Here is an 18,931-nt window from a genome sequence, read left to right on the forward strand (position 1 = left end):
CCAAGTATGTTAGTCATTGCTTTTTTTCCAACAAACTACACTGACCATTCTCTTTACACAGGCCTCAAAGGCCACTCAACTACCAATGAAAACTTTTATTTTTAAAAAATTTAGGAAGAGATAACATTAAATGATAACATTAACTTCTAATACATCAAATTTAATGTATAAATATCACAACTGCTGTGAGAAGTAATTATACTGTTTGGACATGAGCAAAAATTTAAAAATACTAACTCACTCAATATAAAATAACACCAAGACAGTCAGATAATACCAGTTTACGAGGCACTGTTAAATGTAACAGAGTATTGAACTAATGTGTGTAACAGGGTGGACTTTGGCATTAATGGTGAATGCACCCCCATGTCCCTGAAAATCCTAAAATTCACAGTTCAGTTGTAGCACATACTGTAGCTCAGAAAATGAAGTAATGTTTAGCACCACAAGAGTCATCACATATACAAAGTTAAGTAGTAAAAACAAGGCCACCTGACATGAGGCTGATAGGCTGACTGGGTGACTAACTGACCAGGTTTTACATACTTCCCAAAACAAAAATCTCAACCCAACTGCTGCATGTGAGACTCAAACTCTTGTCTCAGAAAATCTATACATTATTAGTAAATGGAGCTTCAGGGTTATTTTTGAGTATAGGAAGGACAAATGTTAAATCTGGCAATTCTACTAAACTATCATACTAGTAATAGAAAAAAAGATTATGATTAGTCCACCAAACCTAATATACTACCTATCAGTAGTACTACAAGAAGTTAATTATATAGTTACATAGAGGAGTTTTTCCTATTAACATAAAAATATTCCCTCAACAAGCTAATGTATATGTTTCAATTATGTACATATTCAACTGTGAATTGCAAGTATACTCACACTTGAGTGGTAGGAAGGTAGAGAAAAATGTGTAATTGCAAAAAGCATACTCAGTATTATAATTTTTTTGAGTAAAAAAATTATTACTACAAATTATAGAAATGGTATAGTTTATACTTCTCAAAATGGAATAATATAAAAGGTTAAGACACCATGACCCAGGCTTTTTAAAATCTAATAAAGTGTTACAGTAATAGTGAGTATATAAATTCGTATTCAAAAAAATTTGGTATGAATAGAGAAATCAATTGCATATATACCAAAAATTAAAACTTATTAAAAATCTATTATATAATATTGAACACAAATAAATATTTTTTATTTCGAATAAATTTTTTTTTTAAATCTCAGATTTAATTAAAAAATATTAGCTTTAAAATGTTAACAAAGGGTGCCTGGGTGGCTCAGTTTGTTAAGTGGTTGCCTTTGGCTCAGGTCGTGATCTCAAGGTCCTGAGATCAAGCCCCATCCCATGTCAGGCTCCCTGTTCATTGGGGAGCCTGCTTCTCCCTCTGCTGCTCCCCCTGCTTGTGCTCTCGCTCTCTTTCAAATAAATAAAATCTTAAAAATAAAATAAAATAAAATGTTAACAGTTTATCCATTCTGGCAGAAATTCACGCAGAATTTTTTTTAAAAATCCTCCCTGAGACTGTTAAATATTAACAGATTTGTTACTATAAGGTGTTCCAAACTTTTTTTGGGTGGCAACTGAAAAACTGTCATTCACTAAGAAAAGTAAAAGATACCATACTATTATAAAAGATAGATCTGGGTAGTTACAAAAGATGACATATCTATTACATTTTGACATCCTATTACTGTATAAATTGAACACACATAAAAAATGTTCTTAATTTTATACTCATAACTTTTTTTTCTGGAATTTCATTCAAAAGCAGATCCTCAAATAGCATTTCACAACGATCTGCAACTGTATTCAATATATCTCTCTTCATTGCCTATGAAAAAAACAAAACAAATTACAATAAGAAATAAAACCCATTACTTTAGATTTGCACTATTTTATTACCACCCTCCCCAATAACTGACTTTCCTATGTAATCACATCCACTAAAATAACTGGTACATCATTCCATTTTTAACGTCCATTTATTTAACATTAACAATTTAACAGAAAATTTGCCTAACCTTCACCTAAATAATTAAAACCAAATAAATGAATGAAATTTTCCATCTAAAGAAATAATGCTACTGTTCCAAATTTGGAAATGTATAACTATGACAAAAGTGCCAGTCATCATTTTTAAAATCTCTGAATATCCAGATTATAGAATATTACCTAATAATACTTCAAATGAATACTTTTCCTGTTATTTAAAAAGTTTAATTTCCCTCCAAAAAATGATTTCAAATGTACTAATATATCACAACTGTGAAGCACTGAATAAATCTGTATAATCACCAGTTTTAAAAAGGCATTTTAAAACAGACATCCTACATATGAAAATCTTGGGACCAATTACATGGTATACTTCGACTAGCCAATAGATTGGGACTTGATTATCGGTTAAAATCAAATTTATAATTATGAAATCTGAGATTGAAAAAAATTTTAGGATTTTTGAATAGTTATGTTAACATGCTTCTGTTTTTCATATACCAGTTATTCCTTCTGTACCTGCACAGCATCTTTAACCTTGGGTTTATTGCTATGAATATAGGCTCTGCATTTCACAGCACCCTTAAGGTTTACAGAGCCGCTGCAGATCTGGACTGTGGCTGTGGATCTGCGGTCCGAATTCAGAAGCTGAAAGACAAAATCTATTTAAGTTCTAATAGCCAACAGTTAACTGCATGAAACACTTAAGCATTATATAAGCCATTTCATGAAGTGAGACAGAATTTTTGACTGAACCAAGTGTTTGAAAATATTTCCCATAAATTATTAAAAGTCCTTCATATTCCTCCTAAGTTATATATTATTTTCTGAGTATTTTAAATGTACTCTGAAGTTAAACACAACTACATCTAAATTTTTTCTTACTAACAAGACCATCTAAAATACCATTATTTATTTAACATATTCACTAAAAATATATTATTTGCAGATTACTCAGTTAAATACTGTTAAGATAAAAAGATGTGTAAAGAAGACATATATATATTTAGTATATCATCTATCTAGTAGGAGATATAAGGTATGCAATATAAGATTTGCACAAAAATAACTGGAATACAGAGTGATAAATTTGGTAAAATGATAAGCAGTGTAAAGACACTCATTTACTTATACACTTTCGACACTTAACTTCCATAGACTAAAAGTAATGCTATATGCTCCCCAGCAGCAAAAAGGCAAGTCAACTGTGATTGTCACCAGAAAATGACATTAGTGGTTGTAAGCAGTCACTTCCATTTTACAATCTCATTGTTCCGTAATCTAAGGAGTGCTAATTCATGCTTGGTTTCAAGATGTTTCACAGGTTAACCTTATTATTTTAATAAATGACAAAACAAGGAGAGCATTAAACAGTGCAAGTACTATTGGAAGCCTATAAAATCGCAATGGAAACAAAAATTGTGATTTTAAAAAAGGATACCCCATAAATGAGACATGGTAAAAATAACAATTCTAAGTACATCTAGAATAAATAGGGTCAATTCTGAAGAAGAAAAACAAATCATGCAACTTGTGAATAGTGCTATATGTGCTTCTGCAATAAAGAATAATCAGGAACTGAGGAGGAAAAATGGTGAAGAAACTGAAAGACTTAATACGTAGCTACTGAAAGCACATGAACAGTCAATGTCTAATGTAATTCAAGCAAAGCTAGTCTGTTTTTTGTGTGTGGTGTTTTTTTTAAGAATTTAAACTTAAACACAGTCAAGTTCTTATTGGTAAGAAATTTGTCACAGACTGAATAGTTCAAAAAGTTCCAAGTCTGTTTAAAAAATCTCTTTCATCAAACCAAGCAGCAGGGTGATAATGCTCATATTGTATCTGGAATAAGCTTCCTATGATACTTATGATCTTTACATTATCGATATATCAATAAGGTGAGGGTGGACGAAGAATACTGGGCTTCCCTTACCCACTATGCAGAACTTTACTATTGATGAAACTAATCCATTTTGGATCATAATGCTCTATTTTATACATTTAATATCTAACATATGTTTTACAGTATATAACACACTTATAATAACACATAGTATAGTATAGTATAGTATAGTATAGTATAGTATAACATAATACAACATATAATAGTGCCCTTATAAATTAGGGCACTATTCTCCAAAAAGGACTAAAGGACTAGACTATATATAGAGAGAGACTACACATACACACACACACACACACACACACACGCACGCATACACAGAGAGTCTTCAAAAGATACAAGGATTAACTTACTCCTTTCCGGTAGAAATGTACCTGCGTTCTACAAATGTCAACTCCTCTTGGTTTCTTTGGACTTAGGAACAAACTAGCTTACAAAGAGACACTGGGAACCTAACTTGGTCGTAAGTGGAGGAATTTCTGTGACAACAATATGGTATTTTAAAAAAGAAAAGATTTCTTTGGTTATGATGACCAAAACAAACTTCACATAAGTGGTAGCATTTGGGGTAGATCTTAAAGTACAGAGAGGATTCTGACTGTCTGAATGACAGAGAAAAGATGGTACTGGTAAGATGCATGGCTCAGAAAATAAACATGATTTTAAAGGCATAGAAAGCAAACCTCTGAAACAGTTAAGTATGAAATTAATGAATAGGCATGCTGAGGCTATGAAGAGCCTTGAATTAGACTTTTCTAAGTAGTCAGGGTAAAGCACCTAAGGAATTTTAAACAAGGAGATTAATTCAATCAGTGCCTAACCCTCATACGTACTCAATAAATACTTTCTGAAAAAAACTAATAAGTAAATAACAAGTGAATGAATGCAAACTGTGATTCAGATAGGATAATCTGAGGTTATATGCAATATAAATTGGAAATACAGAAGATATTCCAAGAGATATACAAACAAAGATATCAGGATTTTCAGAAAAAGAATCACTTTGGACAAGACTGAATAGATAGACCAATTAAGAGTTACTTGTAATAATATAGGTAAAATAATAACATTGTAAGTCTAGTGGCAGTAAGACCATAAGGAAAATAAAAGATGAACTTAACACTGCAAAGGAAGAATCAACAAGACTCGATGGAGGTTGAGTAGCAGGAAAGTGACATCAAATATTTATTTACTACATATTACATTTTAGTCATATAAAGATTCCACCTGGCTTACCAGTGGAATGATTAATAAAAAGATATTACACTGCATAATAATATTGTAACAATAAATTATCTCTCATGATATTATCTCTCCTTTCTATATTCCCATAGTCTACACATCTACCAAATCCAATTTTATCACTAAAATAATTTTAGGTAAATTATTTAAAAAACCAAGAGGTCATATAAGCATATCTAGTAAAAAGCATATATGTACAGGAATAGCTTTAAAATAAAGGACACATCTAAACTAAAAGGTACTAAGAAGAGAAATTGAGAACTCATGTTGAGTGGCATTGAGTCCAATGACAATTTAGTAAATACTCTATTGCTAAATACAGAGAAGGCAGAAAAGAAATTAAAACACCTTCCTATGCAAATTACTTTTGAGTCTATTTTACTCAGTTAAAAAAATATACAATATTTGTATTTGTACAAAATATACAATAAAAAATATCCTGTTCCGCATGCATACTTTTAGGAATAATTAGTGGCTTTAACTTTTTATCCTTCAAGATATCCAACTTTCAATTCTGAAAAGAAGAGATGTGTAATTTAAAACAACCATATAAAAATGTAAAAATTGCTAATAATGTGTGATTTTTACTAAATCAGAGGATGTATAAATACACTTCAAAATTTATACGACAACACCTGGCACATCTGTGCACACATCTTTTTAAGTTGTTAAGAACTACAACTTTGCTCATAAAACCTACAACCCAAAATATCACACATACATACATGTATGTATATATTATATATATATATATTTCTAAACTGCTCTCTACTTCATGCTAAAATTTTAATAGCCTTGAGGCAAAAGACCAAAACAAGTTTTATTAAAATAATGTTCTTGGAAATAAATTTGCTAGAACTAGACATTTTTTACACTTTACATCTCTAAAATTCTCTGACTGTTGTTAAGAACTACAACTTTGCACATAAAACCTACAACCCAAAATATCACACATACATACATGTATGTATATATTATATATATATATATTTCTAAACTGCTCTAAACTTCATGCTAAAATTTTAATAGCCTTGAGGCAAAAGACCAAAACAAGTTTTATTAAAATAATGTTCTTGGAAATAAATTTGCTAGAACTAGACATTTTTTACACTTTACATCTCTAAAATTCTCTGACTCTCTAATTATAAATATAAAAACCAAAACAATTTCATTATGATTATTCTAAGAAAGTATTTTAGATAAGTAGTATTTTAAAATATTTACCAACTGTGTTAGCACTTTGACATCAAAAGAATGACTAGTTGCTTGAACATTTCCTCTAGAAGATTTTTTCTGAAAAAACACAAAAGTTAAAAAACTAGATTACTGAGACTGGAGTGGAATACAAAAGACAATTTAGGAACTATCCTACATATATTAAGTAACTTAGAGGAAAAGAAAGTTTTATTATTTGTTTTATATTGGCTTTTTTTATAGATATGTTACTTTGTGTATTATCTATCAATCAATGTGTACTCTTAAAAACCATTATTTCCCTATTTTTATTCCTCTAAAGCAAGGACTGGCAAACTATGGCCTATAGGTCAAATTCAGACTCCCTCTAGTCTTTGTAAATAAAGTTTTACAGAATACAATCAAAATCATTCATTTACATGTTATCTGTGGCTGCTTGTTGAATAGTTGCTGGAGACCATGTGGCCCACAAAGTCTAAAATATTTACTATTTCGTTTTTTACATAAAGTTCATTGACCTTTGCACTAAAGGGAGAGATTATCAAAGTTCCTCTTCAGATAGATCAAAGCTATTTTAGAAGCTTGTACAGATCCCTTCTATAGAATGGCCAAACTTAGTCTTTAAACTGCTATCAAAGTAGAACATGTACCTTTAGTTTTAAGCAAGCAGTTTATAATTGGGAAATTAGATAGAATTTAGATGACACTCCCTTCTTCAGATTTCAGGATTCCAATTAATTCAGAAATGATCTCCAATCATTCTCTGAAAAAAAACATTTATTTGCCCTTTACTTTAAAAGACCTCAGGAAAAAAAAAAGGACCTTATAAATAAATAGTAGGTGGAAACTGCTTTCACGAAGGCAAGAACTAAAGAAAAGTCATCTTTTATCGTTCCTTAGGCACAAATAATTTCATAAATAAGATGATTTTCTCTCAACTCACCTGTCCTTCTAATAGATCACAATCTTCATCTTTAACTTGTCCATTAATCAAATAAACACCGTTCTCTATTTGCTTAGCCCAGCGTGCAAGTCCATTCTTAAAAGGAATACAACACAGATATCTTTCAGATGTAATGTCCTCTCAATTAAACTCCCTAGGGTCCACTTTTTTCCACCTAATGTTAATGTGGTAATCAGTAACGTGGTATTTATTTCTTGAGTTAACATTTTGCCATTTTTTTCTTCATATTTCTTTTAAATTTTTGCATATAGTTGACACACAATGTTACATTAGTTTCAGGTGTACAACATAGTGACCCAATTGATTTATACATTATGCTATGCTCACAAGTGTAGCTACCATCTGTCACCACACTATTATAATATCACTGACTATATTCCCTATGTTTGCCTTTATTCAGTCTCATAAACAACAACAAAAAAGTACATCCCCAAATTTTGGCAACTTAGCCATATTTAATAATAGTTTTTCTAATCTTTATCCCAAACTAACATTTATATCACACACTTAGGAGGCTTACTAACTACATGGGCAGTCACATAAAATTCAATAATTCCCATTATATTTTTAAAAAGTAGGAAAAGAGAAAGAACCTCAAGAACAAATATACAAAGCAGTACTAAAGAGAGGAAAAAATAAGCAAGCTACATCTGCTTCCTTCAATAGGGAAAAAGAAGAGAAATGAGATATGAACAAAAGAATGGAACAAAAATACAAAAGAGGACTGGAAAGGAGAAAATAAAACTAAAGACCAAGAGGAGAAAAACAAAAAGACCAAAAGACCAAACAGTATACCTTTTTATATAATCATATTTTATGTAACTATATTTTACAATGTACTTAACTACATGTTAATCAACAAATATTTATGGAGCACCTATTATGCTAAATACATTAGTATTATAACGCTGTCCTATTTCTAACTTTATAATTTGGCTGGAGTAATAAATTAGTCCCCCATAATAATATCATTATAATTAGCAAGTAATTTTTGAGGATTACAAAATGAATGGCATAGACAACCAGAATAAAAGCAGATTATCTGTTCAGCAATCAATAAAGAAAATTCATCTTGCCCTGATACCTTTGTATTTTTCTCCAGAGTATAGCTGACAGAAGTAGTAGACAGTGGGATGTGAATATTAATATGAACTGTACATTCTAATGAAAGCCATGAAGTTGATAGTCCATTTTGATACTTCCAATCTGCTGGTTTTGCTGAACTCTTTAACAGTGGGGAAGGTGGAAAAACATAAAATATGTGATTTAGGTAAAATACGCGGATCAATAAAATATCATAAAATGTAGAACCTAATAATATAATAATATTATTATATATAAGCTGAAATCTAACATATTTGGCCAACTTCTTTCATCAAAGGGCAATAGGTTAAAACTGAATAGAAATAAATCATGCATTAAGTTCGCTATCCTTCAATACATTCCAGGCAGCCTTGGCCCCCCCCCCACCCAGTGCTAGGCTGAAAAGAATCAGATAGTTCATGTAGAATTCTGACAAGTCCTCTGGTTCTCATCTGTAACTTCAACAGTGTCAATTCGAAGCTTCTGTGTGGAGCAAAAAAAATCACTGAGTGACTATCCGGTGCCAGATGTTCTCCTTTCTGTCCTATCGTCGCTAACACAATACTGCGAAGTTACTTTTTCATATTGCTTTTAGACACGTTAGCAAAATTTAGTCTGGATTCTGCTAGTAGGTAGCTTGCTTACTAGGCAATGTAATACCAAAAGCCCAGTGGCTTTTACTACCAGCCTCTCAAGTATAATACTAAATGCATAAATAGGTAGGGGGAGGTTAAAAAAAATATTTGAACAACGAAAAAAAAAGGTTTTCCTTGCTTGTAATGAAATTAATCACATTTCATAATAAAAAGTGCAGATGGTTGTGGACATCAATAGGAAGTGAAAGCACTGAAAATTATTAAAACTAAAGAACTGAAATTTATTTTAAAAATATTTTGTAATACATAAATCTTTAAAAAGAAATTTTTCTTACCTTTGGATCATGGATATCATAAGTTCGACAAAATATTCTTTACTGATTAAGGATAGAAATAACCAAAAATAGAAAAGTAATTTTTGATAATCAAAAGAAAATAAACTATCAAAAAATAAAGTGCATGCACCCAAAAGTTTTTATAAAATTATACCACTTCATATAGAGATATATATACACACATATATGTACTTGTTTGCACAAATACATATACAACTTGTAAATAAACATATATATTCACATTTTGTATAAAATAATATATATACACGCAAAAACTGTTCTGTCTATAATACTTGCAGTGCTTTAAACTTTCCCNNNNGCTTAGAATCCTGCTAATCACAATGAATAGAGTGGAAGCACTTGCAAAATTTTCCTCAAATACATACCCTCTATCAACAAATAGGAGTTACAAGCTCAGCTTCTGCAGGAATGATCAGTTTTTGAATTTTGTCTTTTGCAAGTCCTAATTTACTAGTCCCTTGCCCGCTTTGCTCCCTTGATGTGGCTGCCTCTGGCTTAGGAAGTACTCTTGCCCTGGCAAGATGTAGAGGAAAGAAGCTAAGGAGGCCCTAAGGAGGCTTTTTTAGTGTCACCTTATCTTGGCTAAAGACATAAAAATTTCTTAGATGTCCCACACTGTTAAGCTCAGTATTATCTGTGCTCTGAATTGGGCATTTCGAATTGGAAGTGAAAATTTAACATGATAAAAGCCATTACTTTGCCTAAGCTGTCAGTTGGGCATCGACCTCTCTGTAGAGGACCTACTGAGCATCAAAAGATGGGGTAGGTGGCTGGTAAAGAGCTCAGAATACCCAGCCCTTGCCACCTTTCTCAAACTCTTTAACAATTCTAAGACATGATTAACAACGTTAACAATAATAATATTACTGTTATTATTACTGGCAGTCCTAATTATGTGTTATTTATAAGAAAAGCTTTCAAATTATGCCTGTTTTTAAAATATGATTTAAATAAATGTTTTGGGAAAAAACCTGCAGGAACATTATTTCGATATCATATACTTTAAAATATAAACACCTAAATAAAAGATACTTTTTTGTAGAAGAACAAATGTGAAGTGTCACTCGTTCTGAGATCTCCTCTTCTGTGAAATTCCACAACCTCCTTTTATTCATAGATTTTTCCATAGCAAATACTAGCTGAAAGGGAGCAAAACACACATCAACTTAACGCAAAATAAGAGAACAAAAGTGAGTGCAGAAAAAGATAATTACAACATCTCTAAGCTCCTAATTGGCTTTAAAACTCCATGATTCTGTCATTAAATTTTATTTTCTTCAAAAGAAGGAGTAAAACTGATTATTAACCTTTTGGATTCCATTTTTAGGGATCTACAAAATTTGCATTTAAGTTTGGAGTATAGAATAAAGACTATTTTAATTAGAATGAAAAAGTGATTTTTAACCTACAAAAATGAAGCATGTCACCATTTGGGATTTCTTATTAAATGTCACAAAAGATGTAAGGCACTATACAAGTACACATAAAATATAGTAGTAACAAATTGAAAGTAAAAAAAATCAGAAATAATGACATACATTTATGCCAGAAGTAAGAGTTATAAAAATGCATACTTGATATGAGTAGAGGGGTCATAATTTTTTTTAAAAGATTTTATTTGACAGAGAGAGAGAGCACAAGTAAGCAGAGTGGCAGGCAGAGGGAGAGGGAGAAGCAGGCTCTCTGCTGAGCAGGGAGCCCAATGCAGGGCTTGATCCCAGGACCCTGAGATCATGACCTCAGCAGAAGGCAGACGCTTTAACGAATTGAGACACCCAGGTGCCCCTAGAGGGGTCATAAATTTGACTCTAAACTTCCTAATAATAATGGGCACAGGCAAATCTAATCTGTTAGCTAATTCACATGGTCCAGAAACTGAACTCGATGAGGAGAGGCACAACTTTCTTGATAATGATATCAAAAGGAATTTCTTCAAAGGTGATAGTATGTAATATAACAAAGTTCTCAACATTGACCTGATGGGAGACACTAGTTTTATAAGGTTACCTCTCACAGAGTTCCTCACTACAGGCAATGGAAGTAAAGTCAGAAAACGGAAACTCAATAATGTCTGAAATATAGCATTTCTAAAGTCTTATTTGCTTGGTAGGAACAAAAATGATAGAAAAGGAAAAGGAAAGAGGACCAACCGTATCTCTCAAGCACTGAGCCCACATTCACCCTATTCAGTCCAGTGCCAACCACAAAAGGATGCACAACCAATGCAATTAAAAACACATACATTTGGATTACATTTCAAAACGTCTAAGAAGATGAACAACTGTGAAGGGTACACTTATTTAAAATGGAAAACACAGCAGAAAGTTGAGTAACTTGCCGGGCAAGAGGATTACCTCCATTTTCTTCCCTTTCTCCCTTAGGTACAAATTGCAAAGATTTAATGTGGGACATGACACGAAAGGTTACAAAACTGTGATTCTTACTGGCTGCACACTTTTTTTTACTAGAAAATGTTTCTGGAGATTCTGTGGGGTTTTGCACTTCTCAAGATTACAGGGTCCCCCTCTCTCTTGGGGTGGGAAAGAACTTTTTGAAGGCTCATTTGGATCCTGAGTACTAAAAGAGATGAAAGCTGCCTGCACAAAGTTTGCTTTAGATTTGGGCTTAAGGGGAAACAGCTTGTAGACCTTCATATTTACTTACAAACTATGTTACCCAACTTACTGATATGGGAATAAAATGTTTTACTCTCAGGATCTTGAGAAAATTGAACAGGTGAAGAATCACAAAATCTATCAACTTCACATTATAGCAATCACTTGGAACTAAAAGGAAATTCTAGCAGAATACTGCTATTGTATAAGAAAAACTCTTAAACCACTATAATTTGTCTCATAATAGTAAAAAATTATCTTGAAACTTAAAGCTATTTAAAAATATATAGCTTTGATTGAAAATAGAAATTTTGACCTTTTTTTACACTCAAAATACCAAGCAATTCGATGGAAAAATCTCTTTCAACATAATGCCAGCATAAAGAATTATGGAATGCTAATCTAAATATGCCTAGGGTCATTGTATATAAGTATAATCAATTAAAATATGATATAACTTTGGGGCGCCTGGGTGATTCAGTCGGTTAAGCATCTGACACTTGATCTCAGCTCATATCTTGATCTCAAGGTTGTGAGCTCAAGCCCCATGCTGGACTTGCTGGGTGTGGAGCTTACTTAAAAAAAAAAAAAGCATCTTTGATCATATTAAGAATTTTTGATATTTCAGACTTACTCTACGCAGGGCATTTTGAAAATCATTTCCCATTTCTAAAGTTGTGATGATGAATACTCCAAGAACTAAAAGTCCCCCTGGTAGCATTCTGGACACCTAAAAATAGAAATATATTATTAGTTAACATAAGTATTTGGCATTATATGCAATCTTTTGTGTTTGATAAGCCAAATATTAAGTCAGCAAATACTTGCCGAGCACCAACTATATGCATAGCATTGAGGTGTGAGCTTTGAAAAACGGGTTAAAATATTGAGAAATAGTTGATAACCATGATGAATGGGTGTCGTTATATACACAATCTTCCTAGAGTGTCCTTAATTTTTTGCCTTTATAACTAAAGCTATTTACTACCATTAATAATGACACCCTTAGCTACATCAATAAACAAACCCCTTTCTCATGAGATCACAGACTGAAATATCTTCTAAAATTTTTTCATTGGCTTCTACTGTCACCTAAATAATATATAAATTTATCTACTACTGGTATTTCAGACTCTCTAAAATCTAGCTAACCTGATATTCAGAACCTCACTTGATACTACTTTCCCTGAAATACCATACACATATCTGGCTAACTCTATACCTTCATTCAGACTGCTCCCTCAGCCTAAACTAATTTTCCCTTACCTTCTGTGTGTCTGAACTCTATTGAATACTTCAAAGTCAGCTTTGAAGTCATACTTTGATCTCCCAAGTCCCACAAGACTTTGGTGTAGTTTTCCCATGGAACTTATCACACAAGCCTGTGTTATAATTACTCGTATGCGATGGTCTAGAAGTTTTTTAAGGGAAGAGGGGTTCTCAACTAACTCTGTATACCTATTAATATTCAGAATATTACCAAAGCCTGGGATTTGAAGAGAGGGGATCTGACTTGAAAATCCATTTTTTCCTATTCTTTACATTTACTCTAATTTTTTTACCTCTATTTATTATACTGGGTATGAATATTATCCCCAATTTTTCTTTACTGTAAAATAATATTGTAAAAATTCTAGCAAGGCTTTCTGTGTTCATGGGATTATTTGCTTAGAATAAATTTCTTGAAGTGGATTACTAGTTTATGAAGTTATGCATATTTTTAAGGTTTCTGATCCATACTACCAATTTGTCCTCCATAATATGTTATTTCCCTTCACATGATTGTGGCTAGTTCTTAATACAGATGGACTTCTTTCTACCATCTAAACTCAGAGATCAAAGTGCTTTCTTTGCGTCTACTCAGTACATAAGAAAACTGAACAGAAAGTTAAATCTTCTTAGATAGCACAGTCTATCTCTGAATATATTTACATTGTGTCTGCTGGTGGTTCCCTCTGATTTCTTAAATTCTGTTCATTATAGTAACACAATCTTGGCATATAAATAAAGAACAAAGTTTTCATTTTTTGCATGGAAAATATGGACATTTTCAAAATCGCCAACACATAAAAGTAGTTGTTTCTTTCTAGAGACAAAAAGGTTAACCTGTTTTTCTATAAAAATTTTATGTTTGTGTGCATACACACATGATATACATCTCTATGTATGCATGTGTGTGTGTGTCTGCTATATACATATGTATAAGTATATAATTTTACAAGAAATCAAAAACCAAATTGGAGTCTAAAATTATTTAGAAACCTTTGAGAATTTAAGTTTTAAATATTTAATATTTTCCTTAGAAAATGATATTAAAAATTTCTTAGATTCTTTTACTATACACCCCCCATCACAAACACATACACACATACAGATAAACATGTGCATCTCTGAAAAATTTTAAGTTGATGGAAATGATTACTTTTACCTTACTTAATTTCCAATTAGTTGACATAATCCATTCAATGACTACTTTTAAGTGTATTTACTCACCACTCCCTCTCACGCACTACCAAATCTGTTTCTTCCTATGCAATGGCAACACCATCTTCCCAGACATGCAGGCTGGAAATCACCTTTAGCTACTTTCTCAAATGCTCTTCACTCCCTGTCTGTTTGCTTAGTAAATCATCTTGCTACAAGCTCTATAACTGGAGTGTTTTGGCAGTGAAGTTTTAGCTCACTGCATTAGTTAATTCACACATTCATTTATCCAATATTTTGGAGTTCTTGTAAACCATGGAAATACTATACTTGGCATTGAGAATATAGCCATAAACAAACAAAAACATAAATGACCTGTCCTCACAAAGCTTAGTCTAGTTGGGCTCACGTCATCTTTTTTTGAACTATTACAGTAACTGAGATTCAGTCTCTACCCTCCATTTACACTGTATCAAGGTATTGAAATTATTTTCTAAATTACTGGTCAATCATATTAACTCCTTCTCAGATAGGGAACTCTGAAAGTCTACCACAGAGCTACTATCTACCAAACAAACTCCTCACTTCTTAGGATGGCACTCCAAAACCATCCATAAATCGGCTCCTTCCAGCCTTATGTCTAAATACATTCTTTTATATACCCCATGTTCCAGTTATACCCAATTGCTTGCTCTTCCCTTAACTCTTCCCCTGCCTTTAACTTTTATGCCTTTGGGTCATTTATTCATACCGCCCTTTGTGTGTTCAATGTGTTCTCTGACTTTTACTGGCAGTCCTATTCATCTTACAAGTTCAGAACCTTCTGTGAAGCCATTTGATTCCATTCATTGGTAGATATTTAACTTTTCACCATTCTATATTCTTATAGCACTTTTCTACTTTTATCTCATTTCTCTTGTGGTAATAATGTCTTTCACTTTGGTTACAACATATATTCTAAGGATTTTAAAAAGAACCTAACCAAACCATGATCTTATTCTCTCGGTATCTATGTGAAGTCTTTAAAACAATCTGACCAGCAACTCTATTATCAATAACTAGTATTATATTAAAGAACACTCAGAAATAAGCTATAGGACCAATAACAAAGAAAGGTTAAAAAATACAATTCGTAAAGGTTAACAATTAAAAGCACAGCATATAAAATCAAAGGCTTTCAAATCAGACTGCCTGGGTTCAAATCTCAGTTACATCACTTATTATATAATCTTGGGTGGGTTATTTAACCTAGTAACCTGAAGATGAAGTGCTTTTATTTTGTTCGTCAATAAGCACAACTATATAAAAAGACAAATGTGGTGACCTGGTTGGCATGTTCTGTGGCCCATTCTTCATCCAAATTATCCAACTTAGCTTTTTGCTGATGTTTGAGGTTCTCATTTTGTTCCTCTTTGGGTGGTGTTCTAGTGGCAAGAATGACATAATCCTTTTGTGAAGAACACTTAAAAACAAATTAGAAAAGCTTATTATCAGTGACATCTGACTGAAGAATGTAAAGCTCTTATGACATGCAAAAACAGTAATATTCATAGCAACTTAAATTGTTAATACTTATATTATAATGGAATCTATAGGGAAACCGATTTTCATGGATAACCTTACTATGTTTCTCTCACACGTCATTTATTTATATACTTAATATCAGGTTCTTATTTGTTTGGGTATCCTGAATGTGAATCATATAACGGTCCTTAAAAACAGCTTACTGGCTGAGTGAATGTACTGTACCTTAAAATATGCTTGATCAATTTTCTAATTATTATATTTATTTTCTAAATAATCTGAAAACAGATTGGATGGTTCAGCAGGTATAAAAACTCAGTAAAATAAAGCAACAAATGACCTTGTGTTTCTTACTTCCATTGAAACAATGATAGTAGGGAACTTGTATAAGTGTCCACAGAAAAGCAAAGGGGATGTGGGATACATAATAGAAGTGATATCAATTTTATGTTCCTTAGTTTTAATAGCAATTAAATGGTAACCAAAGGTGGGCTATCTAAAGATAAATTCAGGGAACTTTTAATAGCCCAGTCTTACTACAGTGAAAGTTTGTTGTAAAGAAAAAGTAAAAAATAAGGCAGATAAAACTAGTAAGCATGGTCATTCCCATACATAACCTGAAATTGCCATTATGAGTGTCATCCTGGAATAGAAAATAAAGGAAGAGAAATTATTTCTACAAAAGTTATTTCCAGAAAGTTACATTCAAAAGCACACAGGAAAAGGTAGGTGCTGATTAAGAAAGCATGACTTTAAAAAGAAAAAGAAACTGACCCAGAGAGTAGGAAACAGGCAAGCTTGAGGGGAAGAAGAAAAAAGTGATAAGCCCTGGAATAAAGAAGAAGAAACATATTGGAAGGGATGAAAATGCAGCATAAGGAAAGACTGGAAGGAAAATTCTAAATTGTGGGAGACATATTTGTAAGACGGTGGTTTTGCCAAGCTCTAGAAACAGCCTATGTGAGTAAGGCAAGTTTGGAAGAGGGTATTTCTCCCTACCTTTTATTTTTACTAACAATGCCTTTCTCTGAGACTGTTATTCCCTTAAACTTTCTTAAATAAAGGGGAGTAGAAACTTTAAATAAAAAGTTCCTAAAAGAGTCCCATATTGGATGCAAGTAACCTCAATCAAACAGTAGTTCAGGGCACCTAGGTGGCTCAGTCAGTTGGGTGGCTGCCTTTGGCTCAGGTCATGATCTCAGAGGTCCTGGAATCAAGCCCCACGTTGGGCTATCTCCTCAGCGGGGAGTCTGCTTCTCCCTCTCCCTCTGCCTCTCCTCCTGCTTGTGCTCTGTCTCTCTCTCTCTCTCTCTCAAATAAATAAAATCTTAAAAATAAAAAAAAAAGTAGTTCAGATTATTACCAAGAGGGGTAGTTTGGCTAAGGAGAGGCCTCATAGGGTAGTGCTACCTGGGTGAATAGTACAGGGTCTACTCTCTGTCTTACAAGTTAAGAAACCAGATTTATGAAAACGCTGAGAATGAACTGGTCTCTTAGGGCTAGGTTGACATTAACTAAGCTCATTCAGAATGATGTTGAAAACAAGAATACCATGAAGGGGTGTGAACACATGACTCTTCTTGACAGTACATTCTTTATAAGTACATAACATGGGGCTTCAAACTATAGGAGGAACTAGATTTAAAATCTGGATAGAATTGGAACAAGATAAGTTAATTACGCAATTTGAAGGTTCTAAGGCATCATGATAAAATATCCAGAAACAAAATTGTCACAACAGAACTCTTTTTGCTACCAGGTATCAAAATCAAGTCCTTGGGCCACAGTGCACTCTCCCCTAAATAGTGTTTAGATGGAGTAGCCAGTTTGTCTGTGACTCTCCTTTTTCTGTTGCTTTCTACTGCTGACCATCCTCCCTACTGATTAACATATTTTTTCTTCAATTATAATAAATCAGCAGGTGCTTACGCTTTTTAAAGTAACTGCCCAAATCTGTTTCATTTTGTGTTGTTTTTTAAGGCCTAACTCCAAAAGGGGAATAAAATTTGTTTTACTTGCAAATTTCTCCTACTCCCTTTCCCTCACGCCACTGAATCAACATTAAAAAATTTCAGTAAGATGAGTGAGTACCATAGCAAGTAACAAAAGACATGACTACTACTGCTGTAAGACTGAGATAAAACAATGGGAATAAAGTTGTCAAAAGTTACTTTTGCAAAGAATTAGACAACCAGGAATTAATAAAGATTAGAAGAGAACACAAAACACTTGGAAAGACAATAAAATATGTATAATATAATCAGTGAAATTCTAATTGTGGAATTTCTACATTATGAGTTACTTTTACATTGTCAAAAGGGAATGTGTTCTGACTTAAGCAAACCTGGGCTAGTCTTCTCCTGCTTCTCCACATTTTTCCTCAAAGACCATTTTAAGTTGTTCTTCTACATTCCATTCCTCCATTCCCTAACCTTGACCTTACTGTTAAATAGCACATCTTAACTTTAAATAAACAGGTAATTTGTTTTATCAATAAATGCACCAAAAGATACATACCTGTCCAATTAAAAGACCAGAGACAAAAGCTTTTCCTTGAAGATTTATGTTTGAAAGATACTGGCCAACAGTCTCTTCTACAATGTAGGTTCTTCCCATTATTGGGAACTAATCCAATCTCCTAAATTACAAGAAAAAAATACACACCATTTTTAGGCAAAAATATAATTTGCAATGTTTTTGTCATGGGGGTTGTATAGAGACAGAAGTGGTACATCCTGATACTATTCCACGCCTTGCAGAGATTGCTGGGTAAGCAGGGTATTCTTTCCTGCAAAGGTCAAATGTAGCTTCAGAATTCTCAACACAGTGCTGCTGGAAAAGACTACCAATCAAATAGAGTTGACATAAAAGATAAAACCCACTTCCATATCTAAGATAAGGGAGAGAACACTAACCTACTAGTCAACACACATAATTTTTTATTTAATTTACTACTCCTTAGTTGTATCATCTTTCATAGTCTACTGCTGAGCCTCATTGTGCTCATTTCTAAAACAGG

General features: G+C 32.7%; 1 protein-coding gene across 2 annotated transcripts in view; it reads right to left on the reverse strand.

Moving 5' to 3' along the window:
* Nucleotides 1-18,931, reverse strand: part of ODR4 (odr-4 GPCR localization factor homolog) — a 36,526-nt gene that overhangs the window by 15,155 nt on the left and 2,440 nt on the right. Inside the window, exons 2-11 of one of the 2 annotated variants that reach the window (XM_008696973.2) lie at nt 18,430-18,550; nt 15,713-15,850; nt 12,599-12,694; nt 10,382-10,488; nt 9,329-9,365; nt 8,399-8,539; nt 7,294-7,389; nt 6,381-6,449; nt 2,531-2,659; nt 1,760-1,850 (exon numbers count right to left, since the gene is read on the reverse strand). In XM_008696973.2, coding sequence (XP_008695195.1) covers nt 1,760-1,850; nt 2,531-2,659; nt 6,381-6,449; nt 7,294-7,389; nt 8,399-8,539; nt 9,329-9,365; nt 10,382-10,488; nt 12,599-12,694; nt 15,713-15,850; nt 18,430-18,528 — 1,003 coding nt within the window. In that variant the 5' untranslated portion in view covers nt 18,529-18,550. Of the gene's footprint in view, nt 1-1,759; nt 1,851-2,530; nt 2,660-6,380; nt 6,450-7,293; nt 7,390-8,398; nt 8,540-9,328; nt 9,366-10,381; nt 10,489-12,598; nt 12,695-15,712; nt 15,851-18,429; nt 18,551-18,931 lie in introns of those variants that run through there. The other variant, XM_008696977.2, reaches the window with a different exon arrangement.

The sequence above is a fragment of the Ursus maritimus genome, unplaced genomic scaffold (genome assembly GCF_017311325.1).
Source record: "Ursus maritimus isolate PB19 unplaced genomic scaffold, ASM1731132v1 scaffold_2, whole genome shotgun sequence".
Taxonomy (NCBI): domain Eukaryota; kingdom Metazoa; phylum Chordata; class Mammalia; order Carnivora; family Ursidae; genus Ursus; species Ursus maritimus.